Source organism: Bos grunniens, chromosome 15 (genome assembly GCF_055505025.1).
Source record: "Bos grunniens cultivar Pamir isolate PY7600 chromosome 15, Bosgru_T2T1.0, whole genome shotgun sequence".
In the NCBI taxonomy this organism is placed as follows: domain Eukaryota; kingdom Metazoa; phylum Chordata; class Mammalia; order Artiodactyla; family Bovidae; genus Bos; species Bos grunniens.
In genome coordinates this window covers 50,338,223-50,362,697 of record NC_141179.1, presented here as the reverse complement: position 1 = coordinate 50,362,697, position 24,475 = coordinate 50,338,223, and the positions used below count along the sequence as shown (strand labels likewise).

General features: G+C 37.5%; 3 protein-coding genes across 4 annotated transcripts; 2 read left to right on the top strand and 1 right to left on the bottom strand.

Moving 5' to 3' along the window:
• Positions 1 to 957: 957 nt before the first annotated feature.
• LOC147358100 (olfactory receptor 52A5-like) lies at positions 958 to 1,955 on the top strand. Of its 2 annotated transcripts, XM_086342042.1 has the most exons (2): positions 1,005 to 1,202; positions 1,251 to 1,955. In XM_086342042.1, the coding sequence occupies exons 1-2, from the start codon at positions 1,005 to 1,007 to the stop codon at positions 1,953 to 1,955; spliced, it is 903 nt and encodes a 300-aa protein (XP_086198168.1). The 2 variants fall into 2 exon arrangements, with proteins under 2 accessions (XP_086198169.1, XP_086198168.1); XM_086342043.1 differs by having other exon boundaries at positions 958 to 1,955.
• Positions 1,956 to 14,308: 12,353 nt separating this feature from the next.
• LOC147358099 (olfactory receptor 52A1-like) lies at positions 14,309 to 16,070 on the top strand. The gene has a single exon (XM_086340432.1). It carries the CDS (start codon positions 14,334 to 14,336, stop codon positions 15,288 to 15,290), a length of 957 nt encoding a protein of 318 aa, XP_086196558.1. The 5' UTR covers positions 14,309 to 14,333; the 3' UTR covers positions 15,291 to 16,070.
• A 6,302-nt stretch (positions 16,071 to 22,372) lies between these two features.
• LOC147358098 (olfactory receptor 52K1-like) lies at positions 22,373 to 23,317 on the bottom strand. The gene has a single exon (XM_086340430.1). The coding sequence runs from the start codon at positions 23,315 to 23,317 to the stop codon at positions 22,373 to 22,375; it is 945 nt and encodes a 314-aa protein (XP_086196556.1).
• Between the last annotated feature and the right edge of the window lie 1,158 nt (positions 23,318 to 24,475).

Genomic DNA, 24,475 nt, shown 5'->3' with positions numbered 1-24,475 from the left:
ATGGGCTGCAGCACTCCAGGAAGTCTAATATGTAAAGTAGGATATGTGATTTTAGAGCTCAAGAAATTTAGGGATCCACTGACCCTGAACCTCAGGAACAAACCATTATTTTGCTAATCTAACTTCAGAGTGTGTCTAAACTAGCCAGATCCTGCATGTATATATAATGTATAATAAAAAAATAATATTATATAATATAACAACAAAAAAACATCCTATTCCACACTTGTATTCTTCCCTATTCTGCTCAACATATCAACCCTAAACATAAATGAGCCTTAATTTACTTAGAGAACCAACTTTACCTGTCTGTGTCTGAGAGAAGACCACTCTCTTCAAATTTACCTACCAGGTCACATTTAGTGTCCCAAAAAACAGTAGTTTGCTTGATATTTATTGAATGAGATAATTTAAGAAAGGTGAAATCAATTCTGACAAATTCCATTTGAGAACCAACTCAGGAATAAACACCTCACTCACTGGGACCAGAAGCAGGGTGGCTAATACTGAAGATTCCCATAGGATTAAGTACTAACACTCACAGGACAACAGAAACAAGATTTATTCTGGGACTCCAAGCCACCCAGAAGAATAACCAACTGCTGTGAAAATAGGATGGCATTTGGAAGAAGATAAAGAAGGAACTCTGAATGCTGATTTTTCAGGCAAACAAGATGAGAACTCAAGGAAGATGCCAAAGACTGGTGATCTCCATTTCATAATTTTCATTTCCACAAGAGCTAAGAGCTATATCAAGAATACTGAAACTTGCATTTTCCAGTTCTGATAAAGCTGCTGTATGATTGCTTGCTTCTGTCATGTGTATGTATTATAGAACCTCAAAAAATTCTGTCCAAACTGCTATCCAAAGCACTGAACGAATGCTCAGTTGGTTGAATGATAAAGATTGAATGAAAGTGAAGCCTGAACAATTCTGACTTCCTATCCAAGTTTTCTTCTGCACTTATCATAATCAGTGGTGAGAAGACAGAATACCAACCTCTATGGCATCCATTAACATGTCATATTTCAACCCCAGAACTGTAATCTTGATTGGAATCCCTGGACTACAGCATATGCAGTTTTGGATTGGGTTTCCTTTTTTTGCTGTGTGCCTGGTGGCTCTTTTGGGAAACATCATTTTACTGATCATAATCCCTATGGAACGCAGCTTGCACCAGCCCATGTACATCTTCCTGGCAGTGTTGGCAGCCACTGACATAGGACTCTGTGCAGCCATTGCTCCCAAGATGTTGGCTATCTTCTGGTTCAGGTCTTACTCCATGGCCTTTGACACTTGCTTAGCCCAGCTGTTCTTCATTCATGCCTTGCAGTGCATGGAGTCTGGTATTCTGTTGGCCATGGCACTGGACCGCTATATTGCCATCTGTGATCCTCTGAGGCACACATCCATTCTCACACCTTCAGTTCTGGGTCGCATGGTGGTGATAGTGGCAATTCGAGCTACAGTGTTGGTGGGTCTCTTACCCATTCTAATCAAAAGATTGCACCGTTTCCATTCCACTGTAATTGCCCACTCCTACTGTGAGCACATGGCTATAGTTAAGCTGGCTGCAGAAGACATCCGTGTCGATAATACATGTGGTCTTTTCGTAGGTTTTACAATTCTGGGATTTGATATGATTTTCATCCTCATTTCCTATACCCTTATTTTCCAGGCTGTTTTACGTCTACACCAAAAGGAGGCACGGCTCAAAGCATTCAACACATGCACAGCTCACATTTTTGTTTTCCTTGAGTTTTATATTCTTGCCTTCTTCTCCTTCTTCAGCCATTGTTTTGGACGTGTTGTCCCTTCTACTCATATTCTTCTGTCTACCATCTACCTTCTTGTACCACCTGCACTGAACCCCATTGTCTATGGGGTAAAAAATAAGGTAATTCGTAAGCGTGTGGCACAGGTTTTGCTTCTGAATCATGGATCCCAGCAGTGACCTATCAAATGCCTCTGGACATGTAAAGAATATTTTTATTTCCTACAAAGGGAAAGAGTTCAGACTCTTCTTGTTAACTGTTGGGGTTTTATATCATCATGCTCTAACTTCAAAACATTTATTTCCAAGACAGCTAAGTTGACATAAAAAGTGTTCAGGTTAACACTGATATTATCTCTCTATCTCTAATATATTTCTCTTCTAATATAATCTTTCCTTTTCCTTTCCTTATTTTTAATTGTAGTTAATTTAGTTCTTCATAAGAGATCATTCTTTGATTTTAGTTTTTGAACTTTTGGTACTGGAATACCATCCAACCATTTTATCCTCTGTCATCCCCTTCTTCTCCTGCCTTCAATCTTTTCCAGCCTCAGGGTCTTTTCCAATGAGTCAGCTCTTCAAACCAGGTGGCCAAAGTACTGGAGCTTCAACTTTGGCACCAGTCCTCCAGTGAATATTCAGAGCTGATTTCCTTTAGGATTGACTGGTTTGATCTCCCTGCTGTTCAAGGGACTCTCAAGAGTCTTCTCTAGCACCACAGCTGGAAAGCATCAATTCTTTAGTTCTCAGCCTTCTTTACGGTCCAACTCTCACATTTGTACATGAATACTAGAAAAACAATAGCTTAGACTAATTGGAACACTGTCACAAAGTGATATCTCAACTTTTTGATAGCTGTCTAGGTTTGTTATAGCTTTTCTTCCAAGGAGCAAGCATCTTTTAATTTTGTGACCATTCACAGTGATTTTGGAGTCCAAAAAAATAAAATCTTCCACCGTTTCCACTTTTTCTCCAACAATTTGCCATTAAGTGATGGGATTGGATACCATGATTTTAGTTTTTGGCATGTTGAGTTTTAAGCCAGTTTTTTCACTCTCTTCTTTCACCTTCGAGAGGCTCTTTAGTTCCTCTTCTCTTTCTGCCATTTAAGTGGCATCATCTGCATATCTGAGGTTACTGATAGTTCTCCTGGCAATCTTGATTTTCTTTTGTGAGTCATCCAGCCTGGCATTTCTCATGATGTACAATATATAATATACAGTGACAATATACAGCCTTGACATACTCCTTTCCTGATTTTGAACCTGGCTGTTGTTCCATACAAGGTTCTAACTGTTGCCTCTTTTCCTGCATACAGGTTTCTCGGGAGACAGGTAAGGTGGTCTGGTATTCCTATCTCTTTAAGAATTTTTCACAGTTTGTTGTCATCCATACAGTCTTTAATGTAGTCAATGAAGCAGAAGTAGATTTTTCTCTCTCTCTTTTTTTTTTTTTCCTGAATTGCCTTGATTTTTGTATGAAACGATGGATGCTGGCAATTTGATATCTGGTTCCTCTGCCTTTTATAAGTCCAGTTTTTACATGCAGAAGTTCTTGATTCACTGCTGAAATCTAGCTTGAAGAATTTTCAGCATAATCTTGTTAGCATGTGAAGATATGAGCTGCATGATTTCCAAATATTTAAAACCTTGAATAATATGCTTAAGTCTTAATTTAGCTATATTGTATTCAGAGAATATGCTTTTCACAATATTAAACATTTGAAATGTGTTAAGACTTGAATTATGGCCAGTTTAAGGTCTATTTTGTATATTCTGAAATGAATATGCATTATATAATTATTGAAAAGTGAGAAAAACAAGAACAAAGTAAACATAAATAAGTTGAAAGATGGAAATGATTATGATAGAAAATGAATTAATAAAACATGAAGCAAATTACAGGAAAAAAGCCAGAGAGAGAGAGAATATAAATCACCAACACAAGGAAAGAACAAAGTCTTATTTCTACATGCTATATACATTAAAATATTAATAATGAAATATTGAAAATAAATTATTACCAATGAATTTGACTATGTAAACAAAATAAGCCCAATTCTTGAAAGATATAAATTACAAAAATTGTAAAGCAAAACATACAAAACCTGAGTATCTGTAAAGATATGAAATTTTATACCTGTAAAACAACTGAATGTTTATAATTTTTCTTAATTATTTTTGAAAAAAATTGTAAATATAGAATAGATGTTAAATACACAAACACATGCAATTTAAAAATCATACACGTACACACACACACTGAAAGTATTACCACAAGAAAAGTAACATATCCATCTTCTCATACAGTTACTTTATGTGTGTGAGGGGAGACCACTGAAGATCTACCTTACTAGCAATCAAGTGTACAACACACTATTATTGACTATAGGTCACCATGTTGTGCATTAGGTTTCTCAAATGTATTCGTCTTACAACTGCAATTTTATACCCTTTGATCAAAAGCTCTCTTTTCCCACTTTGGTACAGCCTCTGGTGACCATCATTCTTTTCTCTGTTACTATGAGTTTATGGGTTTGATTTTTTTAAAACATTCAATATATAAATGAGATCATATTTGTCTTTCTGTATCTGGCTTATTTCACTTAGAGTAAAGTACTCCAGCTACATTTATGTTGTAACAAATGGCAGGATTTCCTTCTTTTTTTAAGGCATAATACATAGTTATGTATCATATTTTTATATACACATTTATCTTTCGATAGACACTTTGGTTACTTCCATATCCTGGTTACTATGAATAATGACACAATAAACATGGGAGTATAGATAGCTCCATGAGATACAGATATTATTTCCTTGGAATATGTATCCAGAAGAAGGACTGCTGAATTATATGGTAGCTCTATTTTTAATTTTTTAAAAAATACCACCATACTTTTTTTCATAATGGCAATACCAACTTACATTCTCACCAACAGTGCACAAGGGTTCCCTTTTCTCCACATCCTCACCAACACTTGTAATCTTTAGACTTTTTGATAATAGCTCTTCTAACAGATGTGAGATAATGATAATTGTGGTTTTGATTTGCATTTCACTAGTGATTAGTGATGGTGAATACCTTTTCATGTATCCTTATCTTAAGGGAACATTTTTCAGTGTTTTATCATTGTGCATAAAGTTAGCCATAGAATTTTCCCTCTACTTCTAGCTTTCTGGGCACTTTTATCATGAGAGGGTATTAGATTTTGTTAAATGTTTTTCTGCACAAGCTAAGATGGCCATGTGTTTTTGTTTTTTGTGTAGTTTTTCCCTGTTTGTTTGCTTGCTTCTTTTATTCCATTAATGTGGTGTTTCATACTGATTTTTGTTGTTGTTGAGCCACACTTGCCTTCCTGAAATATATCCCGACTTGGTCATGGTGTATCTTTTATTATGCTACTGGATTCAGTTAGCTAGTATTTTGCTGAGAAATTTTGCATCTATATTAATTAAGGATATTGGTCTGAAATTTTATTCTTGTTATATTTTTATTCAGCTTCGATAGTCTAAGTCCAGCCACACAGAGTGAGTATCCAGTCCTGAACACGTGTTACCTACCACATTCCATGATATATACAGTGATCCTGGTGAGCCTGCCCATATAACCCCAAGAAACATTTTCTTTCATATCCTTGTGGGGTGTTGGAACTGTCTGCTGTTTGTCTTAACTCCTGTCCTTTACTCTAGGTGGACATAAGGCAGTGTTTGTCTTTAAATCTTTTTGACAAGCCCCCCTTCCTCCCTCCCACAAAGCTACTCTAGTCTAAGTGGCTGGGAAAAAAAGTGATGCTCTGTGCTGGTTTTTCAGTGAACAGATAGGTCAAAATGCACTTACAGTGTTTTTAGAAGTATTATATTATCTCCTGGCATTTGCAAGGTACACCAGAAATTTGGGCCCCCTTTCCCACAGCTACTGCTGAACTGTGAAATGGAAGATGGTAAGTGAATGACCAAAAATGCCATAAAACTTTCTTCCAAAATTCAGCTGCTTTTCTCCCCTCCTCATTAAGCAGGTCCCTGGTGGTTGTCATATTTTGATTAGATCTTGACATTCTAAAAAATGTTTATTCTGTCAGTTTTTGAAAGTTCATAGTTGTTTGAGTAGAGTAGCCTGATTCTGAGTTTCTTACTCCATCATTTTCCATGACGTAATTCTTAGTCCTTGTCTTTAACTGATGTTTATAAAAGATTATTCAGTTACATAGCAAACCATTAATGAAGAAATATCAAATGCATATTCTTATATCCATTTTAATAATAACCAAATCCTTCAGTATAACTATCTATCCCAAATCAGCTTAAGGAAGCTACTACTGGGTTTTATAAATCTTTTCAATGTTGCAATTGTTTGGGCTATGTATGACAAAAATCACACTTTTTGCTTAAAAGTTTTCTTAAAACTCAGCATTCAGAAAACTAAGATCATGGCATCTGGTCCCATCACTTCATGGCAAATAGATGGGGAAACAGTGGAAACAGTGACAGACTCCATCTTTTTTGGCTCCAAAAGCACTGAAGATGGTGACTGCAGCCATGAAATTAAAAGACACCGTGGCGGATTTACGTTGATGTATGGCAAAACCAATACAATATTGTAAAGTAATTAGCATCCAATTAAAATAAATAAATTTATATTAAAAAAAGAAAAAATTAAAAAAAAGAAGAGCTATGACCAAACTAGACAGCATATTAAAAAGCAGAGACATTACTTTGCCGACAAAAGTCCATCTAGTCAAAGCAATGGTTTTTCCAGGAATCATGTATGGATGTGAAAGTTGAACTATAAAGAAAGCTGAGAGCCAAAGATTTGATGCTTTTGAACTGTGGTGTTGGAGAAGATTATTGAGAGTCCCCTGGACTGCAAGGAGATCAAACCAGTCAACCCTAATGGAAATCAGTCCTGAATATTCATTGGAAGGACTGATGCTAAAGCTGAAACTCCAATAATTTGGCCACCTGATTCAAAGAACTGATTCATTGGAAAAGATCCTTATGCTGGGAAAGATTGAACAGAGGAGGAGAAGGGGATGACAGAGGATGAGATGGTTGGATGGTATCACCAGCTCGATGGATATGAGTTTGAGCCAGGGAAGCCCAGCATGTTGCAGTCCAGGGTCAGACACGACTGAGTGACTGAACTGAACTGATGACGAAAATTATCCATGAGTTTCCAGGCAAATGTGTATTTAAATCCTGAAAAGCAGCCTAATTCTAAAAGTGATTCATGGTTTTTTTTTTGTATTTTTCAATTTTTGATCAAGCAATGCAATAACATAATAAATATGAGTTAACAATACAGACAATAAGCAAAAAACTATACTGACCATTTCATTATAAAAACTTAAATACTCTAGAAATCTATTTGGAAAGAGAATATCATGCTGTTCTAACCACAGTCACTTGAATAAATACAGAGTTAGGTGATACTTAAACAGGACAAATTTGCAAATTTGAAGGATTTAATTCATTGCAAATATCAAGTGGCAGTGACTTGAATTCAACTGCTAATATAGTTTAACGCCATTTTGTAAATATTCCAAATTAGCCATAAAAGATGCACACGCATATCAAATTCTATCTCCTCACAGTGCAGCTTTGTCTATGTATCTTTCTGAGCCTGATCGTAAGCGAAAAACCACACAGTGTTTGACAGAGTAAGTTTAATTTAAATAATTATTCACTTTAACTGGGGATTGAACTAATCAGGGACAGGCTAGTAAGAAAGGAAGAGAATTCTAAAGGATGTAGAAACAGCAGATGTAAGACTGCCACTACCCCTAGGAAGGACTGAGATAGAGTACCTAAGAGGGGAGCCTCCCTTTTCTGATCTGAAATTCAGACCTCATTAGAGAAGGCACAGACTTGGATCACTGAATGTTCCTGTGATGCTGATCCAGTGGAACCTGCCAGATATCCATCTTCTAGAGGGTGCCAGGAAAAGCTGCTGATGGGTTCCTGAGGAACCTGCCGGCTTCTAGGTGCTGCTTACTTCATGCACTGTAGAACCTGGGCCCTGGAACAGTTGGCAAGAGTTGCAGGAGCCTGTTGGAGACTAGAGATGGCAACCAAACTGTCTTTGAAATGAGTAAATAAGATGTTGTTAGTCGCTCAGTCATGTCCAACTCTTAGTAATCATATGGACTGTAGCCTGCCAGGCTCCTGTGTCCATGGAATTCTCCAGGCAAGAATACTAGAGTGGGTTATCATTCCCTTCTCCAGGGGATCTTTGCTACCCAGGAATCAAACCTGGGTCTCCTGCATTGCAGGCAAATTCTTTACCTTCTGAAGCAGCAGGGAAACTCAAAGGATTAGAGTTAAGAACTAAATCTCCATCTGCCAGGATATCTGAATTTGTGTGTGTGTTAGTCGCTCAGTCATATCTGACTCTGAATCTAGAAGCAAAATTCTCTTTTCCCACAGTGCCTCACTAGTGCCCTCAACTGACAAAGTTTATCATTGTGCCAGCTGGTAAAAAGGAAAAAAAAAGGCGGGGGCAGGGGAGGGCTGAGGGTGGGGGTGGGATGGGGAAGCCATGGCACATTTTCACAAACAAGGAAAAGTGAATTTAGAGCTGAATTAAGGCAATTCTTAATTGCAGCACAGGCTGCATGGCATTAATAAAGTGGTGGGCATGTGCAACTATAAACAGAGCATACAAGCAGGGTCATGTCTTCAGTGAGTGTAGTGCTCAAAGTGTCCTTACCTACATAGATGATCCCCTAAAATTCTCTTTAATGTGTTTTTAAAAATCCCAGAAGATGGAATAGACAAACAGAAATTCATTTTGTTCTGATACTATTGCCAGCAATAGGGAGAGGAAGTACAGACCAAAAGTGAATACTCAATAGCCTTGAAATCCAAGGTGAGAGAATTTGAAAATTTGGGGTTGGGGGACTGCAAGGAACTGCATTTATTAATTGGGTATCGATCACAAAAAGTAAATCTTCTGCTGTCTCCATGACTAGAGGCTGTTTTACAGTTTAGAGCACAGACATACCAAGGTTAGGTTCCTACCTCCCCATAGACTACGTGTGAGATGCACTGCCTTCCTTGAGGAATATATTTCAAAGGGGATGGTTACCAGGTCCTTGAGAAAGACATTTCTATGCTGTCAAACTCTCAGAGACTTTTAAATAACTTACATCTCAAAAGAGAAGGGAAATAATTTAACAGTTAAAAGTTTTCTAAAGTAAATGCTCTACAAGAAGAAAGAATAGTATGGTAATACAGATTCACTGTAGTTTTGACACTCTATAATCCACAATATCCAATATATTTTTGCAGATCGCATGAGAATAGCTTTCAGGGAAAGGAAGGAGGAGTTGAGTTACTACAGATACTAAACAAGAAAAGCCCAAGGTCCCTATTTACCACATAACTAAAATTTCTTTAGAGAAGGTCTACTCCCAGTGTAATTTACCAGTCAGGATTGTGTTTTTCCTCTTTTGTCTTTTCTCCTTCCTTCCTCCATACCTTCCTTTTTTTTCTCTCTCTCTTTCATTTTTTACTTTCTTTCAATGCAGCTGAGGGTCCATCTATAGAATTCTCTAAAAGATTAGATTTATAAAGTTAACCTAAGGAAAATTCCTTCTTACATCTTATGACCTTTGGTCATAATCTTATAAATAATAACAGATCATGTATTTGATGAAAAGCATTTGTATCATTTAGAAGGTCACTGATATCCTCTCTATAACCTTAACAATCAAGCTGTTGCTTTGCCCAAATAATTCATCTAAGTCCTCAGCAGATTTTAATATCAAGTATCACAAGCAAGTTCCCAAGGAGTATTAAAAAAGAATTTAATACATCAAATCATAGAACAATATCATTTTTTATCACTTTTAGAATAAGTAACATGTACTGATACCATTATTAAAATCAGGGTTTTATTAAGTCTTATAACACAGTCATATTTCAGTCATAAAATAGTAAAGTGTGATGCATATCTTGCACCTGGAACTTTTAAATCGCCACATTAGGGTCTCTCATTTTGGAAGTTTTGTGAATCTGTATTCCCAATAGTTCTTATTAGGTGACAGCAAAGAACTCTGGTTACATTCTAATACTGGGTATAGTTGTGCAACAGTTGTAGCCAAAGATGCTGTGGTGTGGGTGCATGGATATTAACATATTGTATGTGCTGTTGCATTGACGTTACCCTTGTAGCCCCTAGAACATCGCCTAGATTGAACTCCACTACCATTACTGAAGCTGTTATTGAAGTTGAGCTACTCTCCAGAAACTCTGGGCACTCAGATGGGCACACAGAAATTCTCAGGTGATTCTCCGTTAGCCACAATTCTCATTGGGTGAGCGGATAGCTATTAATACATTTCCAAGTTCAAATCCTGTCAGAAAAGAGCTGTTCCACTGATTTACATACTAGCCAGCTATCTGTTTTTCCTGGTGAGTTTCTTCTCCATGAATTGGAATCTAAAACAATTTGCTAAAATTGTTTTCAATTTTAGCAAATTTTAAAAGGAAGTGGAAAAGAGAGAATCAGGTGATCTTAATACTATCTCTCTCAGTAACAAACTTTCTTTTGGCATTCCACTTTTCCCCCACTCTGATCCAAGTTTTTTTGTCCATTTGTTTTTTAATCATTGATAGGAAAGATGAAAGAGATTCATGTCATTTAGAGACATAAGAGATGAAACAGTAATCTAGTATCAGCCTCTTAACTACATGTGAGGAAAACTCAGAACTGACACGTCCCAGTTACTTAGTGTCAGGACAACATCAAAATACGGTTTCACACTCCTCAACCAATGTTTACCTACAAGCACTCTAACACTGCTTGTTTTATTAAAATAAGATGATACAGTTTATGGTTTGGAAAGTTGTCTGTGTGTGTGTGTGTGTGCATGCATGTATATTTTCAATTTAAGCAGGAAAGTTTATAAGATGTGAAGAGATGGTGAAAGATAGAGGCATCCTGTTGCCTTTAATAGCTTTGATGTCTGGTCTTCTCATTGTAACTACAGCTCATATCCTATCCCCTGAAATACAGTCTTCTCTTTATCTGGGTGTATTAAAGTCTCATATTTTTGACTCTTGTTTCTTAGACTTTATACTACTTTCATTGAAGGTATCTTCCTATTCCTTTTTCTTTCTCTTTCATTCAGAGATCAGGAATGAACATTGTCTGCTTTGATTATCATAGAGAGAAAATTGCATAGAATGCATGCCTTTGCTGTCCTAGAAGCATTTTTAATATAAACTTTTTTAGAAAACTGGCTTTCCTAATCATGTGTTTTCCATCTACTTGGAATAATTTAAAGGAGGATACGATTATTTCTCCAATGAAGTGGAAACATCAATTTAAATATGTGAAATTTATTGACTCCACCAAGTTCTATACATCATTGGGAAGTAATTTTTCTATTGTAACTGTGATCATTTTACTTGCTTACATAAATGTCCAATCTTATTGACTGACTTGAGGAAGGTTATTCAGCTCCAGAAAATTTATTGTCTCATGAAATTTTAGTCAATTCTTTATTTATAATGTTTCCTTGTTTGTGTATTTTAATTTTACACTTCCTCAAGAATCAGTAAATTGTCTCTGTCACACAGAAGTTCTCTACAGGTTCTGACAGCATGAACTACCAGAGACTAAGTGTTTATTTTCTCCCCCTTCGGTGTTGAATTATTATATATAAATTCATTTAGCCTTCCCACTAATTCAATGAATTAAGCAATATTATTATTTCTATTTGGGCTTCCCAAGGCGGTAATGGTAAAGAACCCACCTGTCAATGCAGGAGACCTAAGAGATGCATGTTCAATCCCTAGATCAGGAAGATCCCCTGGAGGAAGGCATGGCAATCCACTCCAGTATTCTTGCCTTGAGAATCCCATGGACAGAGGAGCCTGGTGGCTACAGTCCATGGGTTACAAAGAGTTGGATATGACTGAAGTGCTTAGCACTCAAGCACATTATTTCTGTTTATAGTTGAGTGAACTTAAAGAACTAGATAAGATTCCTCTTGAGGTAAATGTTAGAATCAGCATTTTAGATACTATGTCATATTTCTGAATTTCTATACCATGTTTTACATATTATATTTTATATTTTTATGAGATAATCAACCAGGTGTGGCCACAAGAGAAAAGAGACAGGCTCAGGAAAGCAATAGTTATTATACTGCTGCTGCTACTGCTGCTAAGTTGCTTCAGTCATGTCCGACTCTGTGCGACCCCATGGATGGCAGCCCACCAGGCTTCTCCATCCATGGGATTCTCCAGGCAAGAACACTGGAGTGGGTTGCCATTTCCTTCTCCAATGCATGAAAGTAGAAAGTGAAAGTGAAGTCGCTCAGTCGTGTCTGACTCATAGCAACCCCATGGACTGCAGCCTACCAGGCTCCTCCGTCCATGGGATTTTCCAGGGAACAGTATTGGAGTGGGGTGCCATTGCCTTCTCCAAGTTATTATATTAATAGATCCTAATAGAGACAAGAGGCATAGCAGGTCTTGCAGAGCCAAATGGAGAGTAATCAGAGTAAGTGGGAGGCAAAAGACAGGAGGAGCAAGTAGCGGGCAGGGAAGAACTTGGGTGCTTAGAACAAGGCTTTAATTGGGATTTCCATGGGGAAGTCATGACAGGGAAGGGTGAACAGGGTAGGATTCGCTGCTTTGAAAAATTTTTGTGGGTTTTGAATATAGAGATGATCTCTGTTGCCCCTGGATGTTCAAGGCAGAAAAATACTGCCTCCTGGAGTTTGTGGGCCAGAGAAAGGAAGTATGGATTAGTTAGTTTGCAGACCAAAGATTTGCTGCTGGCTAGGCATTTTGCTATCACCCAGACAGACAGAGACAGCCTCTCCCCAACTGGAAAGGTTTTTTTTAAGATGTCAAAACATAATATGCATAAACATAAAACATAAAATTGTATGTATATAATATATAGAAAACCACATGTTACATTCTTATAAAGTATAAATAAATACATTTGTGTATTACAGCAGTAATCCCTCTAGTTTCCTATCAAATAAAAATGTATAAAATCCCATTCAGAGTGGTATTCTCTATTCAGTGTATTTGCCTATGACAAAAATCATACACAGAATAAAACTTGTGGATGATTTTAAGTTTGTATAATAATTAATGAAAAAGAAAAAAGAGTATATAAAGTTGCCTTAAGTTTTTTGAGTAGATTTCTAAAGAAAGAGAAGAGGGAAATTATAAAAATACCAGAAGTTTGGGTTGGGTGTGAAGCAAGGTAATTTGATCAAAAATATCAGAAATGATTTTCATTGCCAACAGAAAATACTAAAATGACAGAAAACATCTAGGTTAGGCTGAGCTCCATTATAAACAGTAGAGTGGCCCACAGGCAACTCTGTCCTTTTGTATCTGAAACAGATGATCATAACTAAAATATTTAAGCTACAGGGGTTACCCAATAGGTCAATTTTTATATGTTACCATCATATCCTAATTTACGGTGCCTTTTATTCAACTGACTTTTCATTTATCGTCTCAACTTTGTTTTCTTTAAGATCTGTAAGGATTTACATCGTCTTCTATCCCAGTCTGCTTACACATCCATTTTGAAGCTAACGGGCCAGAATTTTTTCAGTAACTCAAGTTTTCCTCCACTACTGATAAAAGGACACCACTTCCATATAAATTCCAAAACCTGGATAAGAACCTGCACATGAGGCAACCATTTTTTTCTGGAGAGAACAAACCTCCTCACTGTCTCGCCTGAGAGTCAATTCCAAGGTTTGTGAGTAGATATTTTACTTCCTGGTACTGCGGCTGCTAAGTCGCTTCAGTTGTGTCTGACTGACTCTGTGCGACCCCAGAGACGGCAGCCCACCAGGCTCTGCCGTCCCTGGGATTCTCCTGGAGTGGGTTGCCATTTCCTTCTCCAATGCATGAAAGTGAAAAGTGAAAGTGAAGTCGCTCAGTCGTGTCCGACCCTCAGCGACCCCATGGGCTGCAGCCTTCCAGGCTCCTCTGTCCTTGGGATTCTTCAGGCAAGAGTACTGGAGTGGGTTGCCATTGCCTTCTCCAATTTTACTTCCTAAACCAGAGTAAATGTGAAACCTGGGAAAAACTGCCACTTTCTGGAGATTCTAGTTTCAAACAAAGTAGATGGGGCTATGAGTTTGAGGAGCTAGTCTACGACTTCAATTGTCACAGAGGAATTTCACCTAATCTGAAAGATGTCTGGGGTTTAGAAGTGGATATAGACAAAAAAATTAATGTTGTCATCTGTGGCACTATCTGAGACCACTTCAAAAACTAGTAAGGTCAATGCCTTTAGAATCATAATTTTGACTTCTACAATTTCTAGGTGAGAAACACTGGACTCATCTTCCTTTTGCGTAAATACCCATACTGGCATTTGGAAAAGGTATTTAAGAATTCTATTATCATGCTGATTTAAGCTGATTTCCAAATATTTAATGCCATGTGTCCATATTTCCATCCATTTTTTTCATGATCTACAAGGAATGACAAAGAGAATCCCCTTCTTCCTTCCCATCCATAATTTGTCTGTGAAGAGGTATCAGGATCAGTGGTGAGGAAAGGATTCATGAGCCTTATGGGATCTACTAACATGTCATATCTGAACCCGAAGACAGTGATCCTGATTGGGATCCCTGGACTAGAGCATGTACAGTTTTGGATTGGATTTCCCTTCTTTAGTGTGTGCCTGGTGGCTCTGCTGGGGAACATTGTTTTAATAATCATTATTGCAACAGAACGCAGTCTTCACCAACCCATGTACATCCTCTTGGCAGTGTTGGCAGCCACTGACCTAGGACTCTGTGTAGCCATTGCTCCCAAAATGTTAGCTATCTTCTGGTTTGGCTCCTATTCCATGGCTTTTGATGCTTGCCTCACCCAACTCTTCTTCATCCACGCATTGCAGGGCATGGAATCTGGCATACTGTTAGCCATGGCCTTTGACTGCTATATTGCCATCTGTGATCCTTTGAGGCATGCATCCATCCTCACACCTCTCTTTCTAGTCCAGATGGTACTGATGGTGGCGATTCGGACAACAGTGCTTGTTGGGATTTTACCCATTCTACTAAAACGACTGCAAATTTTCCAATCGGTGGTTATTGCCCATTCCTACTGTGAGCACATGGCTGTGGTCAAGTTGGCTGCGGAAGATGCCCACATTAACAAATTATATGGGCTTTTTGTGGCCTTTGCAATTCTGGGTTTTGACCTGATTTTTGTCTTCATTTCCTACATTCTTATTTTTCGAGCTGTTTCTCATCTTCCTCAGAAAGAGGCACGACTCAAAGCATTCAATACCTGCACTTCCCATATTGTCATCTTCCTAGAGTTTTATATCCTTGCTTTTTTTTCCTTCTTCAGCCACCGTTTTGGACATGTATCACCCTATACTCATATATTCTTATCTACCATCTATCTGCTTGTTCCCCCTGCCCTAAACCCCATTGTCTATGGTGTGAAGACCATGGAGATCCGCAAACGAGTTGCTCAGATTTGTATTATGAAGCATGACTCCCGGTAGTAATCCAAAAATAATATTACACAGGAAAAAATATATTTTTAGGTTTAAGATGAAAACTTCTTGTACCATGTCTATTTTGATGAGATTTTTACATCATAATGATCTCCACTAAAGAATGCATATTCCCAAAACAGGAACAATCAGACTATGAGATAAACTTAGGTGAAAAAAATATATGTATCTCATAACTTCTTATCAACCGTTCATCTCTCCCTTCCTTTCTTCCTTTATCTTTTTGCCTTCCTTCCATCATTCTTTTCTCTTTTTTTCCCTTTCTTTTATTGTTTACAAGGAAACAAGACATAAGATTCCTTGTATCTTCCTGTAATATCAACAGGCAGTTTATCATTTGGATGTGCAAGATTGACCCAGATATATCCATTATTTAAAAAGAATAAATCTAATTTAATTTTACTTAAGTTATGTTAAGACAAGAACAAAAGATTTCAGTTCACATGTGAGAAGCAACTACTTTATATTTTTTTAGGGAATCAGAGAGGATCTCATATAGATAGTCATGGCAAATGTGAGATTTGAATAATGTTTCATTTAAAATGATGAAATTGTGTTAAACATAACTTAGTTTTTAAAACACTATAACTCAGGTAGTTATGTAGGAGTATGTGCAGATATGTGTGAATCTAACTTCCTTGAGCATTTGATTCATGAAAAGCAGAATCAAATATGCCTTCACCAGTTCTTCAGGCCAGAATACTGAAGTGGGTAGCCATTCCCTTCTCCAGGGGATCTTCCCAACCCAGGGCTCAAACCCAGGTCTCCCGCAATGCAGGTGGATTCTTTACCAGCTGAGCTACTAGGGAAGCCCCTCAGGAGTGATCAAAATTATACAAATCATTCTGCATTATGAAGTTATGTATTAATATCCAAGTAATATGATCCTTGACACCATTTAATAGCCCAAACACAGTCTTTTGTATTGGGTAGGTGAACAATTCCTCTTTTCAAAGTTCCTATTGACTAGCATTGCTTGTCATGGCTTTAGAAGGAGTTCATTTTCTGTCTGTATTGTTGCAACTCACTATGAACTTATTTTTTTACAAAAGGTCATTAGGAGACCCTGACAAATTTTGAGATACTGTCCATTAATCTGAGCCAGTTCTCTGATGATGCACATGGAACAGGTTCTTTTTTCCCCACTCTTTTTATCCATACAGCTCAAAAAATATTACAAAAAAAACTAATACTCTGATGTTTAAGCCATCTCTCCCTTAGTCTCATTTTCATATCAGACCTTCCTGTCCAGTGTCTACAGCTTGAGAGCATACATGCCACCACATGAACACCAATAAGTCTTAGCTCAGGTTTGTCATCGACCACAGCTGTTTGTCTCCTTCCCCTTGATGACCAAGGAAGTTCAGTTCAGTTGCTCACTCATGTCTGACTCTTTGTGACCCCATGGACTGCAGCACACCAGGGCTCCCTGTCCATCACTAACTCCTGGAGTTTACTCAAACTCATGTCCATTGAGTCAGTGATACCATCTGACCATCTTATCCTCTGTCATCCCCTTCTGCTCCCGTCTTCAATCTTTCCCAGCATTAGGGTCTTTTCCAATGATTCAGTTCTTTGTATCAGTGGCCAAAATATTGGAGTTTCAGCTTCAGCATCATCCTTCCAATGTATATTCATAACTGATTTCCTTTAGGATGGACTGGTTGGATCTCCTTGCAGTCCAAGGGACTCTCAAGAGTCTTCTCCAACACCACAGTTCAAAAGCGTAAATTCTTTGGTGCTCAGCTTTCTTTATAGCCCAACTCTCCTATCCATACATAACTACTGGAAAAACCATAGCTTTGACGAGATGGACCTATGTTGGCAAAGTAATTTCTTTGTTTTTTAATATGTTGTCTATGTTGGTCATAACTTTTCTTCCAAGGAACAAGCGTCTTTAATTTCATGGCTGAAGTCACCATCTGCAGTGATTTTGGAGCCCAAAAGGATAAAGTCTGTCATTGTTTCCACTGTTTCCCCATCTATTTGCCATGAAGTGATGGGACCAGATGCCATGATCTTAGTTTTCTGAATGTTGAGTTTCAAGCCAAGTTTTTCACTCTCATCTTTCACTTTCATCAAGAGGTTCTTTAGTTCTTCTTCACTTTCTGCCATAAGTGTGGTGTCATCTGCATATCTGAAGTTATTCATATTGATCAAGGTAATGACCTGTACTATTTCTTAGAGAAGGAATAAAAGATCAAAGTTTTATTACCTCATGATGGGCTCAAACAATAAACAGGTAAGTATGACATTAGAATGGCCCTATCAAGAGTTCTCCCCAAAGCAAACCAAAGCTAGGATTTTAGTGTATGTGGTATAACTGGGGATTGATACATGAAAAATCTTGTGAGAGAGGAAGCAAGTAAGACAGTGAAGAGAAGAAGCTAATAAAGTAATCATGACTGAGATTACTGCTGTAGATTTACCAGAGCTTTTTCCTGCTAGGAGTACTGTAAAATGTAAGAAACACACCTACAAATTGTTCCCATGGGGGACCAGAAACATGGGATATTTATTTAACAATCTCCAACTGGTTCCAAATAGGAAAAGGAGTATGTCAAGGCTGTATATTGTGCCCTGCTTATTTAATTTCTATGCAGAGTACTTCATGAGAAATGCTGGGCTGGAAGAAGCACAAGCTGGAATCAAAGATTGCGGGGAGAAATATCAATAACCTCAGATATGCAGATGACACCACCCTTATGGCAGAAAGTGAAGAGGAACTCAAAAGCCTCTTAATGAAAGTGAAAGAGGAGAGTTAAAAAGTTGGCTTAAAGCTCAACATTCAGAAAACGAAGGTCATGGCATCTGGTCCCATCACTTCATGGGAAATAGATGGGGAAACAGTGGAAACAGTGTCAGACTATTTTTTGGGGCTCCAAAATCACTGCAGATGGTGATTGCAGCCATGAAATTAAAAGACGCCTATTCCTTGGAAGGAAAGTTATGGCCAACCTAGATAGCATATTCCAAAGGAGAGACATTAACTTTGCCAACAAAGGTTCGTCTAGTCAAGGCTATGGTTTATCCAGTGGTCATGTATGGATGTGAGAGTTGGACTGTGAAGAAAGCTGAGTGCCGAAGAATTGATGCTTTTGAACTGATGTTGGAGAAGACTCTTGAGAGTCCCTTGGACTGCAAGGAGATCCAACCAGTCCATCCTAAAGGAAATCAATTCTGAATATTCATTGGAAGGACTGATGCTAAAGCTGAAACTCCAATACTTTGGCCACCTCATGCGAAGAGTTGATTCACTGGAAAAGACCCTGATGCTGTGAGGAATTGAGGGAAGAAGGAGAAGGGGATTACAGAAGATGAGATGGCTGGATAGCATCACTGACTCCATGGACATGAGTTTGGGTCAACTCCAGGAGTTGGTGATGGACAGGGAGGCCTGGCATGCTACGATTCATGGGGTCGCAAAGAGTCAGACACGATTAAGCGACTGAACTGAACTGAACTAAACTCTCCATATAAGAAAAACACAGAAGCTTTAAGTATTACCACTAGCTGGGTTGAGTCAAAAGTATCAAAAATGATTGCCAGCAATTAATTTTCTTTTATTAATTCTAAAGACACTGTCTGTCATAATATACAGAGTGGAAATATATCACATTCTACAGAATGTTATTATTGGCAGATTCCAACAATGGTTATAATTATTTTTTGTAAATGGACAGTTTGAGGGGTATTTAGTTAGAGAAAAGTGCTTCTTTCTTCTATATAACTTACCATTCCATACCTGTTCCCAATCCACTTTTTTTTCTGGTATACTACCTGGAATGGATTGAGTTTTTTCACAGTGGAGCATGGGCCAGACAAGAACCTAATTTCTTAAATTGAGAGAGGAGAAAATTGCTGTTGTGCAGAATAAGGTGTGTTGTCTGGGAAAGGAACAGATGTGTTGGTGTGTCCTGGCTCTCTCATCAATTCCTATTAATTCCTGTATACATAAAGTGAAGGTGTATTGACTACCTTGGAATCTCTATAGGAAAAAAAAAATTCAAAAACTGAGAGTAGACTACATGTATGAGATCGATGTGGGAAGCACTGAAAATAATCATTGGAGACAATGCTAAAAATGTTTGGGACCATAACATCAAACCTTTGATAGGCAGTTAATAGTGATTTTGCATATCTACTGATGATGTAATTGGTGTGTACATCAGATATATGTGCATACAGAAGTTCCTGTGAATGTATGCATATCTCAGGTGAGGTGTATAGGTGAATACAAATATATATATGTTATCATATTCCAGAAAAAAAAGAGTTTATAAACAAATAAGATGATTGCAAGGCTGTATATGAAGGAAATAGCATGTCTATTTGTATATACTTATGTGAGTAAATATCATCTATGTGATATTTGTTCTAAACAGATTTGAGGGTGTCTATATTATAAACATTAGAGGTATGAAGATGGGTATGATTTGCATGTATAGGTCCCTTGGCTTATGAATTGGTGTTTAATAATGTTTTTTAAAAAGCTAAGACAAGGGTTTAGAACTGGTTTGCATGAGGTGAAAAGTTCAATTTCTGGGCATGCCATTGCCCTTAAAGAAATGTCAATGTAAGAGGGATAGGGTGGGGAGGGAGGTGAGTTCAGGATGGGAGGGACATATATATACCTGTGGCTGATTCCTGTTGACATATGGCAAAAACCATCACAATATTGTAAAGCAATTATCCTTCAATTAAATAAATTAATTAAAAATAAAGGTAAAGAGTGCAGACTAAAACTGAACTATAGAACAGATCACAGATGACTGAACGCCAAAGAAACTGGCAGTACAGACAGGCCATGTTGTTTGACGATAAGCATTAAGGAAAACAAAATGAAGAAAGTCTCTTGAGGTGGGAAGAATTTTGACTAAGATCAAGGAAAATGCTTTCTAAGTAGCTAGAGAATGAGCTAAAACAGCAGTAATGTGTTATTTCTTTACAAATAAAGAGTCAGGTCTGGCTAGACTGATGCCTGTTCAGTGATTTAGTGAAAGTAGAGCACCTGGCATGGAGTTTGAAACCAAGTCATGTAGAACTTGAATGCTATGCTATGGAGTTAAGCCATTATCTTAAGCAACAGGCTGTTGAAGATTTTAACTGGACAAAATGAGACGTCTGTTTGAAAAAGATGACTCCAGGTGGGTGCAGAGTCAATGAAAATTTTGAATATGAGAGAAATTGAATATACGCAGGTTAGTTAGAATTTTGTAGCACAGAGATTGAAAGTAATGAAAATATAAGACAGAAAAAAGACAAAGGAGATATGCAAAGAAATATTGGTCATTGGTTGGATAAAAGGTAGGAAATAAGTAATTCAAAGGTTGTGTATTTAACTCGGGTCAAAAGAACAAAAGAAGTGAAGGCTACAGAGGAACAATCTAGCTGACAAGGAGATAAGGAATTATTTTGGAAAGACTTACTTTTAAGGTGCATATGAAGAGAAGAGTGGTTCACAACTTTGTTGCAATGTTTTCTGGAACACAGCTATAACTCAGAGTTTAAGTCATAGATCTGGGTGTTCTGGTTTGTGAAAACTTGTGAGGTTGGATAGGTGGAAGGAAAAAAGTGAAGCTAGAGAAAAAAATAGCTTCTTTGAGTTCTTTAAAAGTTGGTTTATAACACTATATAAGATGTGCATGTACAATATTATATTTCATGTTCTGTATACACTACAGTGTGCTCACCACTTAATACTTATTTTCTGCACGTCATCATACAGTTGACCTTTGCCCATTTCACCCTTCACCCACCCTTCTTCCTTCTGGTTACCACTACTCTGTTCTCTGTATTTCTGTTTGTTTTTGTTTTCATTTTATTTACTCATTTATTCATCTATATTCCTCATATGAATGAAACAATATGATATTTTTCTTTTTTTCTTTGCCTTATTTCGCTGAGCATAATACCTTCAAGATCCATCCATGTTGTCACAAATAAAAGGATTTCACCTTTTTTTTTAACTGAAAAGTGTTTGATTATAGGTGTGTGTGTACATGTGTATGCATATATATGTATATATATACACACCATATCTTTATCCATTCATCTGTTGATAGACACTTAGGCTGCTTCCATGTCTTGGTTATTGTAAATAATGCTGTGATGAACATGTGATGCATATGCAGCTTTTAATTAGCATTTTCATATTTCTATGATAAATACCTGGAATGGCTGGACCACATGGCAGATGGCCAACACGCACATGAAAAGATGTTCAGCATCACTAATTCTATGGGGAATATGAGTCAAAACCATAATGAGAGACACTACCTCATACCAATCAGAATGTCTATTATCAAAAAGGCAAGAGATAATAAGTGTTGGTGAGGATATGAAGAAAAGATAACCCTCATACACTGCTGGTGGGATTGTAAATTGGTGGAACACTATGAAAAACAGTATGGAAATGGAGGTTACTAAAAAAAAAAACTAAGGCTGTCTTTTTTTTTTTTTTTCCATTTGTAAAATCTTACCTATCAAGTCCAATCTACTGTATATTGGTGCTATGTTCTGACACTGAGTAACTCTCTAAGGATTACACTTCTCTATTAAAACCTTTCAGACAAAAAAAGGGGCTCAGTATTTATTGATATGGTCATGGATACTTATACATGTTTATTTCAATTAGGGTTATTTTCAATAATATATAATTCTGTTGGTGAAATATCTGAAACATAAATGTGGAAGAAAAATCATTATATCAACAAAAACTTTGGATAATTGTTTTTATCCATAGGTTTTAAGATACATGCCTAAATTCAGTTTACCTCATTTGAAAAAAAATTTCCTATTTATGTTATGTGATGGAAGTAGATAAACAATAAAATTAATTACAAAATGTTCTCCTGTTTTATTACACATAAGCATTTATGAAGGTTTGCTTGTCATGAAGGTTTCATAACAACTATATCTTGATGGAAATGACATGCCCCTGCTACATTCCCACACTGACCAAGTCCTTCTCTTGCCTTGGTTTATACTTTTCCTCACTAAGCCCAATTCTGACAGGAATTATCTCTACCTACAACGTAACATGATTTCCAGCTCTATAGGTACCAACATCAATCTCCTTCACAATGGAAGATTCGTAGCACCCACTCCCGCATTTGCTTGGTCCGAGCCCCATAAATCAAAGGGTTAATCATGGGAGGCACCAAGAAGTAGAGATTGTCAATGATAATCTGTAGGTGGGGAGCCATACGATAGCCTAAAACCTGGGCCAAGACAGAAAAGATAACAGGGGAATAAAAGAGAGCAATGACACAAAGATGAGAGCCACATGTGCTGAAAGCTTTGCCCCGTGCCTCCCAAGAGGGTATCCGAAAGACAGCATGAAGGATCAGCCCATATGACAGAATGATAAAAAACAGATCAAATCCCACAGATGCTACAATAACCATAAGGCCATAGACAATGTGGTCAGAGAGGTCTCCACAGGCTATTTGCACCACAGCCATGTAGGCACAGTATGAGTATGCAATGATGTGAGTTTGGAAGCTTTCCAGTCTTTTCACCAGGATGGGTGCTGGGGTCAGCACTGCCACTGCCCTTGCCAGGACAGCCAGTGCCATCTTCACAAGCAGGCTGTTACCAAGGACAGTTGTATATCTCAGAGGGTGCCAGATAGCCACAAATCTGTCAAAAGCCATAGCCAGAAGGACCCCAGACTCCATGACATAAAATGATGGGATGAAAAACATCTGTGTGAGGCAGGCATTAAAGCTGATTTCCTTGGCATTCATCCAGAAGATGCCCAGCATGCGGGGCACAGTGACACTGACAAGAGACAGGTCAACAACTGACAGCATGGCCAAGAGGAGAAACATGGGCTCGTGAAGACTCTTCTCCACCCTGATGATACATAAAATGGTGGCATTGCCAATGACAGCAACAACAAACACCAAGAAAAAAGGCACAGAGAACCAGACATGGGAAGATTCCAGGCCAGGAATTCCAGCCAGGACAAATATCAAGGGCTGAGGGATGGAGTTGTTGCAAGAGGACATCCCTCTCCAGACCTCCTCAAGGTCTGATTCCTAGAGAGAAAGAAAGGAGGGACATTTTGAAATCACTGCATCATTTGAAGCTAAAATGCTGGGTACTATAGTAGTTTATGGCGATTAGCAAAATTTACCAACTAGTGAACAAATAAATGTTGCAGCTAATGGAGTTAAGGAGGGAGATAATTCTCAGTTACTTTCTCTGCAGGAGAGAGAAGCAGTCTCAGGGAAAAATTCTCAATAAAAACATACCAACTCTGCTGTGTAAATTCTCCTGTTGACTTGATCCTGTTTAATATTCAATGTATATAAACTTGTAGGAGAGTTTTTTGGTTTTTTTTTTCCCCTCAGAGAACAGGACCTGAAAGGAGACCCAATATATTCATTACAGGCATGACATGGGGATGTGGATGAGCTAGAAAGCATGGTTTTCACTCACGAAGTTGAATATCATCATCCGAAGGTCCTCATTTCTTGAGACTGGGCTTCGTGCTTCAGAATTCTCTGGAGTGTTTTTTTTCTTTATTTTGACCAATAACCTAGGAAATTTGCTGATCTTACATGTGAAAAATATGGTTTTCTGGAGGAATAACTGATATTTTGAAGGACAAAGGTAGAGTCAAAAATACCTCAATAGATAATAATTTCATATTAAAATTTTATATATATATATTCATGTGTTTTTGTATAGCAACCATAATTTAGAAGTTAATGGTAACATATTTCTATATAAATAAGATTATATTTGTTAAATATGTTAATATACATAACAAATAGAAATACATATTTATAAATTATTTGATGACAGCTATAGGTTAAAGACCATAAAATACTAAATTTCACTATTAAGGTCTGGACTTCACATTTTATTAGAAATATTTCAATTATATAATATTTATAAAAGGCAATCACAGAAAAAATAGAAGCTTCAACAGATGCTTAAAATACAGAGATGAGAAAACATAACACAAAGTTGCTTTAAAAAATAAAAGTACATGGCAAGGGGGAGTGGGAAGGAGGCTCTAGAGGAAGGGATATATGTATATATACAGTCCATGAAATTCTCCAAGCCAGCATACTGGAGTGGGTAGTCTATTCCTTCTGCAGCAGATCTTTCTGACCCAGGAATTGAATTGAGGTCTCCTGCACTGCAGGTCAATTCTT